Genomic DNA, 21,427 nt, shown 5'->3' with positions numbered 1-21,427 from the left:
AAAATCTGAGCTCCAATTAGCAGGCAAAATATGTGTGAGATTCATTCACTCATCACTGTGCAGTACCCCAACCGACCAGTATCAGTCACTAAGCAACAACCCTCACTGGCTTCCCACCAGAAAACATGGCCACTTGTGTTTGTTGGAACATATGACCCAGAGGAACCACTACCTGGATTAAACCCCATGGTGGGCATCAGGTAGAAACTGTATTTTTCTTCTTCTGTATTTTTTTTTTATTTTTCTGTGTATTCAAATAGAGAAAATAATTTGTATTCACATCAGACAAATACAGTGGACAGTTGTTATGGAACTGTATCTGTATTTTTGGTTAAAATCTTTAGTAATTGTAAAAAGTTACTCAAAAAAAAAACCCCTCAAATGTTTTGATGAAAAGTGCGAGTTTCTGTTCTTGCATAATTAACGCCTCAGTGCTGCCCGAAGTTTAGCAGAGCGTCCTCGAGGATTCTCCGATACGTCATCCTTTTCTGGGATGATCACTTTTCTTCGCAGTGGGAGCCAATAAACACTTTCAGAATCTTTTTTTTCCTTCCTGGAGTTTCCTTGCTTCCTTGGGCTGAAGTGATACTGATCTAGATTAGACAGGTCATCTCCTCTGAGGAAACGTTTGACCAGTCTGTCTTCCAGCGAATGAAAGGTGATTATGCAGAGACGTCCTCCAGGTCTCAGTGTGGCCCGGGCAGCACGCAGGCCTGCATGAAGCTCGTTCAGCTCGTCATTCACAAAGATACGCAGAGCCTGGAAAGTCTTCGTGGCCACATGTGCAGGTCGGTGGAGTCGGTCTTTGCGGGCATAGATGACAGAAGGAGGAAATGACCCTAGAGACAAAGAAATGGTCAGAGTGAGTAGAACTGGATTTAAGTCTAATGTAGTGCAACATTTTGTTGTTACTGTATTTTTACTGTCAATAACAAAAATACAGAGTAATACAAAAAAAGCTCAAAGTCAACAGAAAATGTTAGAAGTGTGCATTAGAGGCTAAAAACTTAAGATTCACATCTTTAAAGAAACATGTAAAATGAGATGTAAACATGAGCAAGACTGCAAAGGACCAAAGAAACCAAGGAAGTTGATCTAACCATTTTGAAAACTGATTGATTAGTAAAGCAATTTTTCAAGAATGCCAAACATTTCATGGTTACAGCTTCTTAAATGTGTGGGTTTTCCATTTTACTTTGTCTTATGTAAATTGGACTGTTGCAACTGTTGTTTTACAGACGAAATGATTAATCGATGAATCAAGAAAATGATCTGCAGATTAATCAGTGATGTAAATTGTTGGGAATTACATTCATATTGGAAAACAGCAGATGTGGATGAGTGTGTTGCATGTTTGACTTTCATGCCAGAGACTGAAGTTCATAATCAGAGTGAAGGAGGCAAACTCAAACAACCATCTATGAATGAACTTATCAGGTGCACACCACCAATCCAAGCATTGAGTCTTGTGACTCTGAAGACTCTCACATGACTTATTAACTCATGTACAACCTCAACAACTCAGGTGTTATCAGTGTGTGAACTGCGCAAAAGAGGCTGAAATGCCTCGGATCTCCATTGGTCAAGAGGAGAAAGGAGTCTCTTAAATGAAATCATACTTTATTAATACCACATAGTGGAAGTTTAGAAAGATTACAACGAGCTAGACAGGAGTTGAACCTAGAATCTTCTGATCCATAGTCAGACGCATTATCCATTGTGCCACTAGCCCCATATCATGTTTGAGAATAATATAAATCTAGTTGCCTTGGACTTGGTACTTTGTAAGAATGTAATCTTCTGGTTGAGTGAAAATCATCAGAAATAGGTTCATATTACTAAGTATTCTATATGAGGATATGCCACTGTGGACCACTGGAAAGGTGTCTTGGACAACGTGAGGGGAGCAACTATGGAGCTGTAACTACGGATGAAGTGTCTGTAAAAGTCTGCAAACCCAGGAACCATTGCTGATGCTTGCGGGTGTCGGGAACTGGCCAGCATGTGAAGGCAGAAACCTTGGCCTGGTCCATCTGGATGCTGTTCTCTGCCACGATGTACCCCAGGAAGGAGACGGAAGGGGCCTGGACTTTTTGCACTTCTCTGCCTAAACGAAGAGCAAGTTCTCCAGGATATGTTGCAGGACAGTCTAGATGTGGTGGATGTGTTCCTTACGGAACTGGGAGAAGTCATCCAGATAAATGAGCACATAGCGATTCAACATGTTTCTGAGCATGTTGTTTACCAGGGCCTGAAACACAGCCATTGGTAAGTCCAAAAGGCATCACAAGGTACTTGTAGTGGCCTGTGGGTGTGTTGAAAGAGGTCTTCCATTCATTCCCCTCCCGGATGTGAACCAGGTGATAGGTGTTGCACAGGTATAGCTTTGTGAAGATGGTGGCCCCCTGAAGAAGCTCAAAGGCAGAAGAGATGAGGGGAAGTGGGTAGTGGTTCTTGATGGTGATGCCATTGAAACCCCTGTAGTCAATACATGACCTCAGGATGTGGAATTGGATGGACTCATGGTGGTTTCCAGACAGCAGGATGTGGACACGTGTGGTCTGGTGGGTTATCGTTCCTAGCAGGGAGCCGTCAAGCGTGCTGGCAGAGATGGGACTGGACAGTGGAACTCTATCTATCCCCATCTATTACCAGTACCTCTCTCTCTACTGGTGAGCCCTGGCTTTTGCTGGGCATTGGCAGACGAAATGGCCGGTCTGGCCACAGCACAGGCAGAGATCAGAGATTGTCTGTTCTCCCTGGCAGTTCAGAAGGCCCTGAGCAGCAATGGCCCCTTGTAATCCCAGACTGAACAATTTACAGAGCTCCGCTGTGAAGGACTGAAGGGACCCACAGGCTGGCATTCGGCTCTCCCACTCGGCAGTTCCACACAGGCGAGGCCCTCCCTGTCAGGTGAGTGATGGTGAAGGCTACCATGGTTTACTCAGAGGTAAAGGTGTGGGGCTGCACAACAAAGGGGATGGAGCATTTGGTAAAATAAGGAGTTGCAGGTCTCCAGAATTCCATACTCCTAGTGTTCAGGAGTCCCCACCCAGGGTTTGCAGACAGGAGGAGGTGGAATGGTTGGTTGGTGGAGACTGACTCTTGAGATGGCCCCAGAAAAACCGGCTGGGTCAGGATGACGATTACCTGCTGGATCTGTGCAGCTAATGCAGCTAGCCTCTGCTCTTGAGCCACCCTGCTGCTTTTCTGGCTGCAGCCGCTGTAGACGCCATTAGAGCATCATGTTGCTGGAGCATGCCCTCAATCCGATGGAGCATGCTGGGTCCATGACTGGCCAGACTGTACTGTAACGGGTTGGTTTAGGACCCAAATGCAGTACCACCAGTGCACGGAAGTCTCTTTGACTGACTTTGATCTCAGGTGTTTTCCAATATTTCCGTCCTGTTGAGAGTCTCTTGAAATGTTTGGCGAACCAAAGTGACCAAAAGTCACAGAAAAGCAGAGGTCCGGGATGTGCAGGGCAAAACACAGATACTGAAGGCAGAAGTATCTACCAGAGAACAGGAGATCAGGCGAAGTCAAAGGCAGGCAGGTCCAGTATCGAGAGATCAGTCCGATAATGAACGCTGCTAGCATGATGCGAAGAACAATCTGGCACTGCGAAGAACAATCTGCCACTGAGTGAGTGTGGGAGTCCATCTTAAATAAGGTACTGACTGGGAATGAAGATCATGTGAGTGAACCAGTCACAAGGGGAGTGAGACTGGAAAAGTACTGGTTGCGCAGGTGAATAGATAAGAGGAAACAGGATTTAGGTCACTCTGTAGATTGAAGAAATAGTTCCTTACCAAGCTGAATACGTTACTAATGTAGAGTTTGTAAAAAGAGCATTTGCAGCCAGAATATTTCACTTCAATCTCAATGAATTAAGGGTTTATTGTGATTTTTGGAACAGTGTAAAGATGAACCAAGATGGTTTTGTTGAGTTTTATTTTGTTTCTGTCGAGTTTGAATGAATAGAGTTTTATGCTGATCTGCGAAGAAAAATTGACGTTTTTGTCAGTGGAGTCTGGTAGCCTTGTAGAGAACAGTATAACAGCTGTTTCTACTTAGAAGTGAGGTGTGGCGAGGTGCCCATTTTGTTCGGAGATGCTGGCGCTAGTGCAACATCTAGTGGCAGTGAATGTAATATATAGAACCGTAAATGTAAGCGGGGTCATTAAATTACATTTAAAGATCACAAAGCACAAAAAACAGCGATTATAAATATAAAAATATATAGAAGCTACTGAAAACAGTGGCAAGAGAGCTGCAGCAGGACTGAGTGGCAGGTCCATCAGAGGCTCCGTGTGCAGCAGATGGAGGGTGGAGATGGTGTGGATATGGCTGATGTGTCACCAAAATAAGGAGGTAAACGCAGCCAAATGCCTCTCATGATCTCTGAGTTCACTGAATGCCAAGTTCAAATTAACTCTTACTGAGGACAAAAAACAATTTCTGTCAGAGTATTGAGTACAGTTTCAAAAAATACCAAAATATTGTGGGGTTTTTTTTAGTTATTGCACTTAGTCTCAACTAGTTTTCTGTAAAATAAAGGATGATTCCCTTCACAACCTTGCTCTAACATTCCTGAACAATTTGCACCTGCCTTATATCTTATCTATTACCTATGTCCTCCCTCTACATGCATGTGCTATATGGAGAAAGGCATTATTAACTGCACACATGTAAATATTGTTTGAGATGCCAAGAAAATTGCACTTATTTGGCGCCTGTTTGATCCAGTAAATTACCTGCAGGGTTCAGAATGCAAATGTCGATGTGGTTTTGAGAGATTAGGACCAAAGGCTGAGAATATAAATTTGCTGCACATTTAAAAGATGCCCTTTATATTCATACATGTAAAGAGTTTGTGGAGTCCAGCTTGACCAACTCGTAACCACCACACAGACGACAAAAGAACAATTAGACATTTATATAGACCTAAAGAGAAACTGCAATAAATAGAGAAGTGAGTGATGTGGCATTTCTCTCCTCCTGCACTAAACAGCCCAAGGTGTGACTCACACTGCAATCAATACAATGCCTGCACAGCAAGGACCAGCCCTGGTCTGGCCTCACCAAGCCATATGCTCTCTCTCTAATTCATCTTTCAAAGGTCCTACAGACAGATCCATGGAGAAAAGAAGAGATTAAGATGTGTACATAAAGGGGAAATCAGGTAGTTAAGAGGGAACCACAAGATTGTGAATGTATTACACAGGACAGAACATACAAAACTAGCATCACAAAGCTTTCGCTGTACTCCTTTGTGCCTTGCTGCTATGTCTCATCTTAAGTTGTCATATTTGATGTTTGTAGCATGCCTCAACAAAGCCAACATTCCACAATTAGCTATTTGGACAACAACAGTGTTTGATGCTCTGGTGTTACTGGCTGAAAAAAAATGGAGGAGTTTGTTCACAACAACAAAATAAATGGAACGGGAGAAAATGGACACACAGATGAGATGAGATGATGTATTGGCTAAAGTTGAAGTGAAATGGCATTGCTACATATCAGGACTTTATGAAATGCAACTGCTTTGCCACACCAGAAAGTCGTACTGTGTAAGTCCTCATGAAATAGGTGCTGCTGCAAGCTTGGTGATGTAGTAACTACTTGTAGGACACTGTCCACATTTTTATTAAACTACCCACTGTAGCCTAATAAACTCCCCTCTGGAAGCGTAATCAGGACAAGTACGGTGGATACAACTCAAAACTTTTCTTTTTTCTCTTTTCCTGTTTATTGCGCGCGCACACACACACACACACACACACACACACACACACACACACAATAAACATTCGTATGCTAGTTAGCTTGCCTGCCACACTAGCCTACTGATGCTTAACTTGCCAGTTAACTAGATAGATAAATAGGTTGTAAACCTGCAATGCAAACACAAAACAGAACCCAGAATTAGCCACCGAAAGTTCACAATTATTCGTGTCTTGGTACGCTAGCAATGCCAGCTCGCAGTCACCTACTGACAAGGCATACCGGTCCTGATGATCAATCAAATGAATGAAAACATTAGTCAACTGCGCTTACTGCCGAACTGTGCATGCTCCACCCACACAGGCCGGAGATTAGGAAACTATAATTAAACAAACCTCAAAAGAAGATAAGACAGTGACCAACACTGCAGTAACCTGGTTTGAATAACATATATCCACCAGGCTAGTTAGCTGCCACCTAGAAAGCCAGCTAGATATAACCCAATAATCCAACAACAGAGCAGATTTAGATAAAATTGGATGGTGCAACAAAGTTAAACTGATAGCTTCCTCCATTTTCAACTTTCTGGCTCTGTTTTTTCTTTTCTTTTCTTTTCTTTTCTTTTCTTTTCTCCCCCCCTTTTTTTGGGTCAGTGCTGGTCATGGATAAGACGCTTTCAAATTGATGAGATGACGCAAAGACCTGTGGCAAAATTGTCCAAAGCTGAATTTGCTACAGCTTCATTTGGATTTACATGCAAGCTTCTTCATGGATCAGTTTGGTTGCAATAAACTGATTCTGTCCAATATTCAGTGTTGCAAAAGTTGGTGTGAGCAGGCCATGAGGCCAAGCATGAAAGTCACATAAGTCAGTTCACAAGACAACAAATATATCCTCCAAAACTACACACCAGCTATTAGCTGATATTAGCTTATCATAGGTACATTGGTATATTCTGCAACTTAGCTCAAGTGACAACATTTATATTCATCAAATATTTAAGGCAGAAATCTATACAAAATAAACTGCTGGGAAACCTTGGTAAACAGGGTTTTTTCTAAATGCATTTTCAGTCGGCAGTGATAGCATATATGCTACTGTTGAATTAATTCAAATAGATCACCGCAAGTTGTATTGTAACTGTTGTTGCTCTGGGTGGAAATAAACATGGCATCGGTGGCATTGGTGGCATCTCTAAATCAATGCATCCATGTCCTTCCCGCTGGCTATTCAAGACACACACACACACACACACACACACACACACACACACACACACACATACACACACACACACACACACACACACACACACAGACACACACAGAATTAAGCACAGGGTGATTATGCCATTTATTGGGTAATATGGTGCTGTGATGTAGCCAAAGCTTCTCACTTCATTCCTGCTGTCAGCATTCAGCAAAGCAAACAAACTTTCCATTAAGTTACATGGGTTGATTTGGGAAAGCTGCTCAGATGTATTTCCATTTTAGGCTGTTAAAAAAAAAACAGTTCATTGCTGTGGGACTTTTCTGTTACCTTTGCATGTGTGATTTATGTGGAAAACACCAACCACCCAGAGGCCACACACATAAGACTCTGCCAGTTCTTTACAAAGTGCTTCACATTAACAGAAAACAGGAACAGAACATAGGAAAAGAAACCAATGTAGATAAAAACTAGGGACACAAAAGCAATGAACTGGTGATGAACTAGAATTAGGTTTATAAACATGACACAAGCTCATCCACCACCCTAACCTTCACACCCTCTCATCTAACAATACAACATGAACTGGACATTGTCTCGCAGAACCATCCAACATCAATGAACCTGGGCTGTTGTGTACAGCACACTGGAACAGTTGAAGAACAACTGTGCCAAATATACTGTGCATAAAATCAAACTATACCCAAAGTCTACTGATACAGATACATTTGGAATTAATATACAGAATGTAATAGCTCAAAGACAATACAACTCCAAAGCCCTGCTCATTCACACAGCCATGCTTCTGGATATGACTAAATGCAGTATTTTTATGCTCCTGTTATCAAATTAATCAAATAACATGGATACCCAGGGGATATTGATGCAAACACATTATTAACTGCACTATTTCTTATTTTCATTTAGAAAATTCAGCATTTGGAATGACTCTCTGCTGCTGTACAATATTATGATGTCTCGATATCCACGCATGCATATAAGCCTTCGTCATTTCTCTTGTGACTGTAAATTTGTTCCAGTCAGCATCACTGTCACAATCATAGAGCCCCGCTGGAACTTTCTTAAATCAAGACCTCTCTGATTTTTCTGAATAAACATTGGTAGTGACTCGCTTTGCTCTTCAAAAAAGATTACACAGCTGCTCTTACTCACACCTGTTCTCCCAGGGTGACACTGACGCACATACTGCTCTGTGCAATAACCATTGAAACAACATCTCGCTCGTTCAGCAGCTCAAATCTGAAGGCATATGGCTCAAAAAAACAAAAAAACCCAAAAACAATCAGCGAAGACAAACAATGTAATCCCGGCTTTATGCACGAGTGTGTCGTGTGTGTGTGTGAGCGTATGTGGGTGTTTGCATGTGTCAGGTGTCTGTGCATATTTGTGAGCAGAGAAAAAGGGGAAATGAGGAGAAAAGAAGAAAGCCAAAAAGGCAATGTGGAGAGAGCGAGAGATGGGTTACTGTATGTGAGACAATGTTTGTTTTCAAGGCATCAGCCACATTCTGTTCCAGCAGCCTCCAGCTCTGTCTTTGTCTTAACTTTAAAGGACGGTGTGGAAGAAAGGCACCCAAAACAGAGGAAGGAAAGAGGAAGATGACTGAGGTCACACTCTACAGAATTTTTTGAGACAAATACGACCCACCGGCAGACAGCGTTAATAACTCTAGTTGTGTTTTATTTTCCCTTACAGCTTCCAGAATGCTGCGGGGAATTAATCAGGACAGTGTCGAGCTACCTGCCACCACGCTGGCCAGCTGCTGTGTCCGAGTGATGGGGTTGACACGGCGTGCCTCCACAATGGCTGAAGCTATTTTCCAGGCATGTCTTTCTTCCCCGTATGCAGTGAGGATGGATGCAAGAGCCTGTTGATCTAAGGTATTCACAACGTCAGCAGCACAGGGCATGTCGGGGTACCTACGCACAAAGAGAAGCCCAATTAAGCTGCTTGACGTCACGTCCTTGCTGACAGTGGCGAATCCTGACAAGTCTGAGATACAGCTGAAATCCTTTATGGCTGACAGTTATGAAAAGAATGACTGTGAGGGAATGAAAAGAGAAATGCAGCTTGTGCAGCAGCTTATTATGGTTATCTTAGCAGGCTGCATTGCACATTATAATGACATTTTAAAGGCATTCGTAAATATCTGTGAAAACACAAGGCGCATTACACTGCAATGCATACTATGTACAGTATATAAACACACACACATACATACACACACATGCATATCTTTCTATCTATATATGTACGTGTGTGTGTGTGTGTGTGTGTGTGTGTGTGTGTGTGTGTGTGTGTGTGTGTGTGTGTGTACATGCATATATACACACATGCATATCTTTCTATGTATATATGTACATATGTGTGTGTGTGTGTGTGTGTGTGTGTACATGCACATATATACATGTACACACACACACACACACACACACATATATATATATATATATATACACACACACACACACACACACACACACACACACACAGTATATACAGATTTAGGTTTGATAAATAATAGATTACTACATACACACATAACTAAAACTAACATTTTTGGTGAGGATATGTTAAATTTGGTTATTAAAGAATTGCAACCAAGATATACACATGAGGACGTTTTATGATTGGAAAATAAACTTGTCAGTGCTCTCTGGTGGATAAACTCAGAAACATTGACACACATTCTTAATTTATTTATCTTTAGCATTTTTGTACTGCAATTTCCTGTTACTTAGTGACCAGTATATACACCCACACTGATACATCTGGAATATGTTTATATTGGCTGGCCGATTTATTGGTCTGTCTCTTCTTCAAAGTCCCAATCATAATTGGATTTGTGTTTAAATTCCCAAAAAACAAAATGGTGAAAGAACAAATTATTTCTGTAAATTCAACGATCCATGATAAAATTATAACACACTTAGCTGTGTAACTTTCATACTTCTATCTACCCTGCCAAAATTAAAATACTAATTCAATCTCTCGTAGGCATTTATGTTGTTGAAGTCAATAGGCCCATTAGCATCAAATCCTCCAAAACAACCCATATGACCATTATAGTATGGTCAGGAAAAGATTGTAGTCTTTGTTCAGTTTAGGGAAAGACTGCCTTCCTTTTTATACCCATATAACGTCACTCTTCTTCCGTTACTACTTAGAAAGGACAGCTGTATTCCTGTGAGGCCAAGACAGGTCAATGTTATTGGCAGCATTTTGACAGTGCCCGTTTTTTATTTGCTGCACTTTGGCATTACTGCTCCAATGAGTACTGAAGCAATTTCAAGGAACCAGTGGTTGATTATCCAGCACCTGCCACCATTATTTATTCATTAGGAAAATGAAGTCCAGTGTTTTGTTTTTTTTGCAAAGCTCTTACCTCTCTCCATCCATTCTCATATCCAAGGGTCCATCCTTGCTGATGCAGAAGCCCCTCTCTGCCATATCCATCTGCATGGAGGAGCAACCAGCATCCAACAGGACAGCATCAATGCTGCCTGGCTTAATATTCATGTTAGACAGCAGGACTTCAAGCTCGCTGAATCGGCCAAGTAGTGGTTTGACGTGACCACTGAAGAAAGGATGAAGGAATGCATATGGCAATTAGACATTTGTAGGAATACATGTGACACAACAAACTGGCCTTTTATTATTTTGCTTAAAATATCATTGTCATTCACCTCTCTGACTGATAAACAAGGCATGAAATTAATTTAAAAAAAGAGAATAAGGGAAAAACATGCAAGCTTTATTTTTGTTTTTAGTTTATCAGTTGAATAAGTTTCATTTTAATACAATAAACTATTTGGCTAGAGGGAAGAGGTTGAATCGAAACACAACAGAAGAGGTTGAATAGAAACACAACGGAAAAGGCAAAAGAAATAGAAAACAATGTTTCATTAAAAATACACAACATACACAGCAACATAGGGCTGCAATAAAGACTATGGTTCAAAGAGATTAGAGACAGTTGAAATAAAAGACATGTTAATGATAATGTTGACTCTTGAGTAGAAAATGCCTTTATACATGTTTAAATCGCAGAGAGAACAAAGTGTTTTTAATACTGGATTGAATTCTGCTCCGTATTTTACAAAAAGATCTTCAGCATTAATTATTCTTCAAAGACAATAAAGAGGAGCTCCTGAGTAATGGCTCTGGTAACACACTCAGGTGTTAGAGAGTTATTCCTTGATAAAATAATACAGTGAAGGAGGAAGAAGAAGGGAGTTATGTAGCTGATAGTACAGAATGGCTCCCTTTCTTTAAGAGTGCCACTCAGGAGCTATAAAGGTAAGTCAAGGTGTTAGATTGTGATGAAACTATGTGGTTGTGAGTCCAGGGAGTGTTTCAGAATCTTGAGCACTTAATTGTGGAGTTTATAGACTGGTTCAATAAGTTCTGGGAGGAGACCAATTTGGCAGACAACAGTAATGTTTCAAAAGCATAACTACATGAAGATATGTATTTAAAGAATTGTGTGGATGCAGCATGGGTGGGACAATAAGGTGAATCTTGAATCTTATAAGGTATGCCCTAATCTGACATAACATTTCCTCTGTAACTGAAAATACATAGGCTTTATCTGAAATCTGAATGCTTGGGCCAGAGAAGAAGATTACTGTGTCATCAGCATAAAGAAGAAAAAAACTGTCTACATACAGCAGGAAAGTTGTTAATGTAAAGCAGGAAAAGCAGAGGCCTGGAAATGCTGATATCACAGTGGAATAAGAGATTACATGACACATTTTTGAGACCATCTTTAACACTGAAGGGGGATAAAAATGTTTCAAACACTTTCAAAGACCAGTAGATTTTGCTCCATTGACACCACCTTTAATAAAGGAGGTTCATTGTTTGTTTCATTTGTTCAATAAGTCTAGCTGTCCACTCCTTTCAATGAAAATAATGATGAAATTCAATAAGTTTTGTGAATTACTTTTGACAAAGAATAAATAAGAAAATAAAATTGGTCTAATCTGAAACCAGGGTTGGGCATCAGCTTTAAAAGGCACAATATAATATAGATCAGAGCAGGAGCCACATATGCTCCAAATTACCTTTATTGACAATACACATATCAAACAGATCTCAGGGGTGATGGGGTTACTTCACCACAATTTTCTACACCTTCACAGTTCATTTATTTGAACTTTACCCTCCACACTTCCTGTCCACTTCTCACCACTAATTGTCTTATCGTGATCCTTTGGAGGGATATGTCACTACTGGCATATCTAGATTTTGTTGTCCACTGTCTTTACCCTCTCTCTTTTTGTTCAATAATGTATTTGTAAAGAATAAATAACTTTCATTTGGGAAAACAAATACCATCATTTGAAAAAAGAAGTTTCAGGAAGGAGTTTATGCAAAAACAAACAAACAAAAAAAAAAAACTGGAGGATTATTTTCCGAATCAAATGAACCATACAATCAAACTGGAAGCCAATGATATTAATTTATATTATGAAAGAACCAGAAAATAACCAGAAAATCTATTTTCATTACTTCATATTGTATCAGATTTTTCCTCAAAGACATTTCATGTCTTAATTTAAGTGTTATGTAACTTTTTTCTACATTTCTTCTAATTGCTAACAATGAAATGTCTGAGTTTGGTCATCATGTCAGCCTTGTCCTGTGTGGCACAAGTTCTAAATAAGGTTTTGGTGGAGTTGCTTCGCATAGAAAATGAATGGGAGATGGCAGCTTCATCCAGTTTACCACGTTCTGTGTGTTTTTACTCATTTACACCTGGAAGCTGCCCAGTACAACCACAGTCTGATGTGCTGCCCACTGAGAGGCCCCACTGGAGCAGTTTGGGGGTTAGGAGCTGTGCTCAAGGGCACCTTCGTCTGTGCAATTACGAAGGTAATGAGGGAGTGGAGAGCACTGCTCTTTTTCTTTCTCTAACCACAACAACTGCTGCTGAATGGGAATGCTAAGTTGCCTCTTCAATTCATGGGAAACAGTATTTCCCATAAATTGACTGTTTTCCATTTTTTGATAATTACAGTATCATACATGGTAGAGAAACAAGACCCACACTCAACATCAGGCAAGTCCAGGTTATTTTAAGCAGACATGTTTGTGGGGAGACCATGTGAAGTATACCCCAATCAGCCACAACATTAAAACCACTGACAGGTGAAGCAAATAACATTGATTATCTCATTAAACTGCAATGTTCTGTACAGAAACCTTGGGTCCTTGTTTCATGCGGATGTTACTTTGACATGTACCACCCATCTAAACACAGCTGCAGCCCAATTACAACCCCTCATGGCAACGCCATTGACTGATGCCAGTGGGTCCCCCAAGCAGGAAACTGTGCACCACCACCCATTCAAAAACGGCTCAAGAAACAACATCCAAGAAGGCCCCATGTTGCAACCCACAGGACCCAATGAATCTGAACCAGCATGTTGATGCTGTTGGTGCCTTCCTTGTCACCAACAGAGCAAGACCATGTGTACTCAGTCACTTCCTCATGCACGAGTGATGAGATCCTCTAGCCACACTCATGCATTTTCATGTGACCTTTTAACATTGTGTGAACGAAGATGATGGCAGAAGAGAGCAACAGGAGTTAGCATCTATACATTACGAGCAAAAGGTCTTCTGCAGCCTTCCCCACCTGCCTGGTTCCCAGATACTGTATGAAGACAGGTTTCTAGTGAAGTTATTACTCTTCAAACAAAAGTGACCAAAAATATTAGTTTGCTTTTTGAAGTGGCAACGAACTGACTGCACCCTCCTTATCCAGCAGACAGTGTGTGAGCAGCATGACATTAACATGCATTTCAAAGTGATTTTAAAAGTTATATGTCTTCAGACCTCAATATGGGACCTACCAAAAAGAGGAACTCCTGCTTTAGCCATCATGAGGGATACACGACTGTTGACATGATACTGGGACAATTAAAACTTTTCCTGGAGCTATGTGTGATCCAACTTGAGTCTTGATGGCTCTGCTGTTGATGTCCCTTATTTAATAGCGTGCATTTTCAGTTTACCTACAGTCAAAAGAAGCATTAATAACTAATAAAATAAGCATAAAAAGCAATTTCACTGTGTCCAGCCATTCATTAAGTCATGGTTCTGTTTACATTCTGTGGACTGAATTTATGATGGATGGGTTTAAATGTTTGGAAGAGAGGAGTAACAATAGCAAAGTGTATGAAAATATTTGGATAATATTCCCTAAATTTGCAGTGTTTCTCTTCAAAGCAGCTGCTCTGCCATTGATAGTGCAGCCTCTTGCCCAAGGCCAATTTATAAAGTTCTCTTACACTCAAAATAACATGAAAAGTTGACCTCATCATTACTGTCAATTAAAGCATCTTCAGCTATTAGCTTTTGTTCGCATGACTCTGTTGATTTCTTGAAAATACCCCCTTGATAAATAATAGTTTGAGGTGCTTCAAAACAACTTAATAGTCAATTTTCTTTATTTTACCCATTTACTGAAACAAAAAAAATTAAAAATGGTGAACCAATAAACAAATGTTAAGCACTGCAAAAAAAAAAAAAAATCAAAGACTAGTATGCTCTCTAGGCTACACAGCTTCAACTAAATGAATTAACTAACTATTAAGATGCTATTCCTGAGCAAATGAGATACAAAAAATTCTGTATTGCAAAGCTCTAACAGCTTTTGTAAACAACAGTGCCTGAATTTGTTTTAACCTTTAGTGTTAACATTAGCTAGCACAGGCTAACCGTGATCAGATGGTCTTCTTCCTGTGAAAATGAAGTCTCTGCTCTTAAATGTATGCAATGCACTTTCAAATGCTTCATTAAATCTGATGTCTCACACATTTCTGAAGCAACGAGGAATCTGTGCACATAGATTGAGTCACTGCTCTCAACACATGAATCTCCATCTGGAGGAGAAGGCTTGTTGAATTTAGTCTATGCCATCCACGTGTAAGCTAGACTGCAATATCCACTTTTTAAACCTCCTGTGGTATGACAAAGGGCACATATTTTGGGAGCACAGGTGCACCTCGATATGAACTTTAGTGTGAGCGTCTGTAAAACTAGTTACAAAATGCAACGGCTGCAGACAGGAGCCCTCCACAGGTTTCTATTACCATTAGCTTCCAAGTGCTTGCTGCTTCATTGCTCCTGTATAGTATTCAAGTTCATTTGTAGTAAAAGAGCACCAAAAGCACCACAAACCTACTTTAATTACAGCTTGACAAAAAACAACAAAAAACACAATAGATGCATTAGTACAAATGCTTATTTTCAAGATAATAAGGGTGTGTCAATAAGAGAATTGATACCAAGCAGCATCAGTATTAATATAGGTATCAATAAAATTAAAGTGTCCATACGATTCCTTTCTGAGATATTTTAGTATATTTCAAACATGCCCCTTTTGTGCACACCACACTGACTCAATGTTCTTGAAGATTAACTAGGGGCATTCAAGGAAAGAACACAAATTGGCAGGTCCTGTATTTCAAAACCCACTGAAGACAAAATGGCAAGGGAGCATCTCACCCACGCTGCCGGGGCATTTCTTTGCTTTGCTGTTGTTATTCACTATCCTGCCTAGTGATTGATTTGTTGAAAAATCTATAGTAAAGGCTTTGTTGTTCTCTCCCATCACCTGTGCAATCCCTTTCTGCTACTGCTTCCTTAGTGGCTCTCTACCCACCGCCTCCAATTTCTACATTTTTTAGCGATGCAAAGTTGCAGTATAAACTGTCTTTTAAAGTTTAAAAATTCTATTTCATTGGTTTTAGAGTGTTTTATTGGACAGTAGTTGAGGCCATTTTCTCAAACAGCTGGAGGTTGAGCCGTGTTGCGCCGATGATTTTGTTGTTGCTAACTTGTTGTTAACTAGTTGCTAACTTTGTTGCTCCAAAAGTAGCAGTCAGCGAGTTTATCAGAGCTTGTTCCCACTGTTCGGAACAGTGAGAGTGAAGTGAACCGTAAACGTGCAGCCATGAAGCCAAAACAAGGAGCTAAAGGCGGCTCAAAAGCTCTGTAGAGTATTGCCTCCTAATTCCAAGTACTTCCAGTTTTAGGAAATAATTTTAGAAATTACAGTCTTTTTCTTTATGGACTTATCTTGTAATTCATTTTCAAAAAACACAAACATAAATTACACTTTAATTCCATTATTCTCACACAGGTAGAGGACTGTGACAAGGTCCCATGGTTAATGCAGTCGACTTTTCTAAATTTAAAAAGATGCATGCTCTCACAGACTTTTCTATTTTCCTGCTCAGTCAGAAAGTGACCTTCATCCACAACACTTAGCCTAAATGCTGATTATGTTGCACATTTAATCTAGTGGAGGAAGAGCCAAAAAATAGTGTCCCCATTTGTTAGGATCTGCTCACCTGTCTGTTCCTAGTGTTTTCCTTTTCCCCCTTCCCTTTGGTTTCTGTCTGTCTGTCTGTCTGTCTGTCTGTCTGTCTGTCTGTCTGTCTGTCTGTCTGTCTGTCTGTCTGTCTGTCTGTCTGTCTGTCTGTCTGTCTGTCTGTCTGTCTGTCTGAGGCTGGGTGTGGTATCCTACACCCTCTGCTGTCTCTTGCCTAATCACCTGCACACCTGCTGTGCATCATTCTCATCAGGCCAGCAGTATATAAGTCTGGCTTTCTTCATCTCTGTTTGCCAGTTTGCCCTGATTCTTCCTGTGTTAAGTGACAATCATTAATAGTTGAATCTAAACTAATTCTCCAGTACTGAGCTTTTGTTTTCTCTACCCGCAGTTGTTTTTTCCTGTTCGGCTCATCAAGATTTCACCTTCATTAAGAGACTTGTTGATAAATTTCCTTTTTTGTACTTTCATTCTGCCTACCGGTCTGCATCTTTGACTCCACTGATTTTGCAAAGCGTAAGCTTAACAATTTCTGTTTATTAAACCAAGAACCAGTTTTGGATTGAGACTTGTGAGGACATCAAAGAAAAACATTAATGGTTGTCATCGACTTCAATCTGAATGATTACAAATACTGTGAAGCAGTAAGCGTATTACATATTGACATGAGATTTCCAATGAGAGCAAAAAAAAATATGCCCATGTATGTGTAGTTATTTTAAAGGAAGAGTCAACACTCCTACTTATCATTCGCCTCTATTTTCTGAGACGACTGAGGTCCTTCAACATCTGCCGGACTATGCTCAAGATTTTTTATGTCTGTGGTGGCAAGTGCTATTCTCTATGCTGTTGCGTGCTGGGGCAGCAGCCTGAGTATGGCAGACAGCAACAGACTCTACAAACTGCTCTGCAAGGCCAGTGACGTTGTGGGGATGGAGTGTGACTCTCTGACGGTGGTGTAAGAGAGGAGGATGCTGAATAAGCTACGGACTATCGTGGACAACGTCTCAGACACCCACTTCATGATGTGCTGGCCAGGCACAGGAGTACGTTCAGTGAAAGACTCATACCACCAAAACTCAGGACTGAACACTATAGGAAATCTTTCCTGCCTGTGGCCATCAACCTACACAACTCCTCTCTCTGAATGTCCCTTGGACTTTCACTGTCACTGTCTGTTCTGATGTATATTTCAATTTTTGCACATCCAATTCAATTTTGCACATTCAATGTTCAGTATATATAGTAATTCTGATATATATTTTCCATTTCAATTTTGCACATCCAACTTCAATTTTTTGCACATCCAATTGCTCAGTATATATATTTGTTTTATTGTTGTACTTTTTATTGTGTTGTATATTTGTTATTTACATATGTCCTTAGTATTAATATTCTGGGGTTTTTTTTTGTATTGCCTTTATGTATATATTCCTTTCTTGTTCTTTCTTTCTAATTTTATTCTAACTCTATAATTCTATCTTGTATGGGGCACTGCTACAAAAAACAATTTCCCCTCGGGGATCAATAAAGGAATCTGAATCTGAATCTGAATTCTATATGTAGCATTGCTAGCTAAGTTGCTAACAATTATTCCTGGACAATGAATGAGTGGCTGAAGGTGTCAGCAGAGGTGGAGTGGCCACAGGCAGAAGTGAGAGGGGACAGATCTCCACTGAAGCCACAAGCTTTCCAGTGAATGTTATGCAAGTTAGGGCTGCATAAAACAAATGCTGAATTCCTCGTTTTATTAGTCTTGGGGAAAAGAAAGAATGTGAGCTGGTCTATGCAGAGTACCTTCTCTACACAATTGCAGACTGGACATGTTTTTCTGGTGCTGTCAGCTCCAGCCAGCACACTAACTGGCAAAAGAGGGTTGAAGAGCAGCATGTTATGCACAAGTTTAGCTTCAGCCTGAGCAGGAACTCATGGCTTTACATGAAGATAGCTTTAGGATTTTAGGTGAAGCATTGCTACTCTATGTAAGGAAGCAGTGTTGCCTTCCAATAACTGGGCAGGGTTGACAAAAAAATTACTGACTGATACCTAAACTTTTAATCTAAGAGACCACTGCCTTTTTTTTATTATATTTGTCGAAATCATTTTATACACAAACAATTTGAAGTGTAGAATTTTTAAGTCTTGTCATAGCTAGCAACGATACAACACTGAAAGCTCTGTCATGCTAATCAAAGGCTTGCAATCTCCTGCTTTTCAATTATACAGGAATTTCTTCCACAAATTGCTTTTTAATTTGGAATTGAAGATTCTGAGGTCTGTGTGTCCGCCCACACACAGGTGATGAACATACCTTCCACCACACACTGCGACTTCTCCATGTGTTTGCAAGCCACTGAAGGATTTAAAAATATGCAAAACAGTTACATAACATTTCTAAATTATTAACTTCTTTATGTGGCTTAGACACAGAGTTGGAGATATAAATGCCTTATGTAAGGTCTTATATTATTAAAGAGGACAAGTTTCAGTGGTGTACGTGCTGAGGTCCAAGTGTGGGCTCATAATTGCTTAAGAGATCTGAGCTATTTATAGTTGTAGCACCCCACAACATTGACATCATGCAAATTTCTGTTATTCTGGCATCTCACTGGATCACCCTTACTCTGAATCTGATTTCCCAAAAGCTCAGAGAGATAGCTTTGCACATTGAATCATGGGAAATGTGACATGCCAGCAAGAAAGACGAAGAGTCTTTCTTGCTGGCCACTAATGTAAGAGAATGGTGAAGCAAACCACTTCTTCCCATTTGGGCTGTACCATCTTCTTCACCACGTGGCAAGTAAAAGTTATGACTAAAGTTGAATTCTCATCATATTTTTTAGCCACGCTAATGGCGATGAAAAGGTCAGTCAGTCGGTTGTTGGTCCACTATCAAGTGTTTAACTATTGAATATTATTCAACTATTATTGTTACCAAATGACCTGACAACTCTTTGATGGATCACAGTGAAATGACTCTGCTGACTCCCATCATCCTCAGCTGTAATGTGTTTAGCAAATAGCCGTTAGATAACTCTTAAAGCACGTTCAGACACAAAAGCAATGGTAAAATTTCACCACGTCTTTCATATTTGAATGCTGGACAGTTCGTGTGGATTTGCCCCAAATAGCCAACATAACGACTGTACAGATGCTAGCTTTAAGCTAGCTGAAAACACATTTGTTTTGATGTACTTGATAAGTGTGAGGAGTTATTTCTCTCCACTCTGACCGATCAGAGCAGACTGTGCTTTTTGGGACGTGGTCCTCTGGCAAGAAAGGATCTTAAAACAAAACATTTCAGATTGAGAAAATACATACAGTACACTGCTGCAGTGAACAGAGAGAAATACATGTAAAATCATGTAAATCATGTAAAAACATGTAAATCTATTCTGGTAGACAGCTAAAATAAATGCATGAACCTGAAAATGAGTTTTATATGGGCTCTGTTTTTCATGGAACCTATTTGTCAACACGTATTCCATCACACTTAACACACACTCGCATTCACTTGTTCTTATCCATCTGGAATAAGAGTACATTCAGTGAGGACATCAGGAACTTTCACAGCAGCCTCAGTTTGAGCGCATGCTCGTTCAACACGATGCCTCTTCACAAATCAAGCCTGAAATATTCCCTTGTGTTGACCTGCTCCGTTCCTTTACCTGCGTCACTGAAGCCTAAGACAAGATGCTGATTGATTGCTTTCAGCAGGGGAGCAGTGATGAAAATATCTACAGTCCAGTGAAGACAAAAAAAGAAAGAAAAGGCTCCAAACACAGAACCAACACACACAGACTTGTCTTTAAAAATGCATTTTTTTTTTTTTCTCAATTTCAATTTCAATTTGAGCAACTTCAGTTGACCCAAAGAAGGGTACAAAAAACCTCCCTGTGACTTATTTACTATTTCAGCTACAGGGAAAATGTGAATTTATCCCTAAATGTATGTTAATGTTTGTGGTCTTGCCGCATCGTCTCATAGAAATAACTATTAAATGCTTCCCTGCTGTTTCTCCACTTTACTTTATACCATCTTTATTTCCTGGTTCAAAAGCTGATTGAAATGTGAAAATGTTGCTTCAAAGATGATGAAAGATCCAAAGTTGGAAATCTACGCTTCCCTGGATGCTGTCTGTGATGTGTGATTGATTGACTCAGGTTATTAATCAACTAGTTAGAACTGAGACAACAGCAGACTTGAGTGTCATTTGACACCATCTGCATTTTGAGTTTTGAACATGCAGGAAATGACATCAGGTGACCGTCGTCATAGTCGAGAGAACTTCACTGTCATGGTAATCAGAATCAGAATCAGAATCAGAACGAGCTTTATTGCCAAGTACGATTTTACACCTACAAGGAATTTCTTTGGTGGTAAGAATAACACGTGGTTAACATTCTAAAATGGCTGCTCGGATTTGTTGAGGCACTAAAACTTGTTGGTTAATTTGGGGAAAAGATTATGGTTTGGTTTAAGTAAACTTGTGTTGCATTATGTAACTTAGGTAAGTTTAATGTGTTCATCCATCCATTGTACCTGACTATCCCTTTCCGAGGTTGTGGGGGTTGGAGCCTATCCCAGCTGTCAACGGGCGAGAGGCGGGGTGCACCCTGAACCGGTCGCCAGCCGATCGCGGGGCAACATATACGGACGAACAACCATTCACGCTCACGCTCACACCTAAGGACAATTTAGAGTCACCAATTAACCAATTAATGAGCATGTTTTTGGTCTGTGGGAGGAAGCCGGAGTGCCCGGAGAGAACCCACGCATGCACGGGAAGAACATGCAAACTTCACACAGAAAGGCCCCACCCGACCCGGGGATCGAACTGGAGACCTTCTTGCTGTGAGGCACACGCACTACCTGCTGTGCCACCGTGTTGTCCTAATGTGTTTATGTTTATATAAGTTAACGTTCAGATCTCAGTTAAGATAAGTTAGTGCTGTCTTTTGAGCCCTCATCTGCTCCACCTCCTCCATATACGACATTTTTTCTAGATGTCATTCATGCCTAAAATAACATGCAAAAAGCAAAAAATGCATTATGAAAACACGCAAAATGACTTAAGACATTGGCGTGTTATTCATGCGGTATTTGGTGAGATGAGGCTGCTCC

General features: G+C 40.4%; 1 protein-coding gene across 3 annotated transcripts in view; it reads right to left on the bottom strand.

The window, feature by feature from the left end:
* Nucleotides 1-244: 244 nt before the first annotated feature.
* Nucleotides 245-21,427, bottom strand: part of mettl15 (methyltransferase 15, mitochondrial 12S rRNA N4-cytidine) — a 57,711-nt gene continuing 36,528 nt past the window's right edge. For all 3 annotated transcript variants that reach the window (XM_070961575.1, XM_070961557.1, XM_070961566.1), the window contains 3 exons: nt 10,343-10,534; nt 8,698-8,876; nt 245-839 (listed from right to left, as the gene is read on the bottom strand). In XM_070961575.1, the coding sequence (XP_070817676.1) occupies nt 421-839; nt 8,698-8,876; nt 10,343-10,534 (790 nt within the window). In that variant the 3' untranslated portion in view covers nt 245-420. The remainder of the gene's footprint in view (nt 840-8,697; nt 8,877-10,342; nt 10,535-21,427) is intronic.

Source organism: Chaetodon trifascialis, chromosome 1 (genome assembly GCF_039877785.1).
Source record: "Chaetodon trifascialis isolate fChaTrf1 chromosome 1, fChaTrf1.hap1, whole genome shotgun sequence".
Classification (NCBI taxonomy): domain Eukaryota; kingdom Metazoa; phylum Chordata; class Actinopteri; order Chaetodontiformes; family Chaetodontidae; genus Chaetodon; species Chaetodon trifascialis.
Note: the sequence above shows the minus strand (reverse complement) of the source record. Positions and strands in the feature narration are given on the sequence as shown.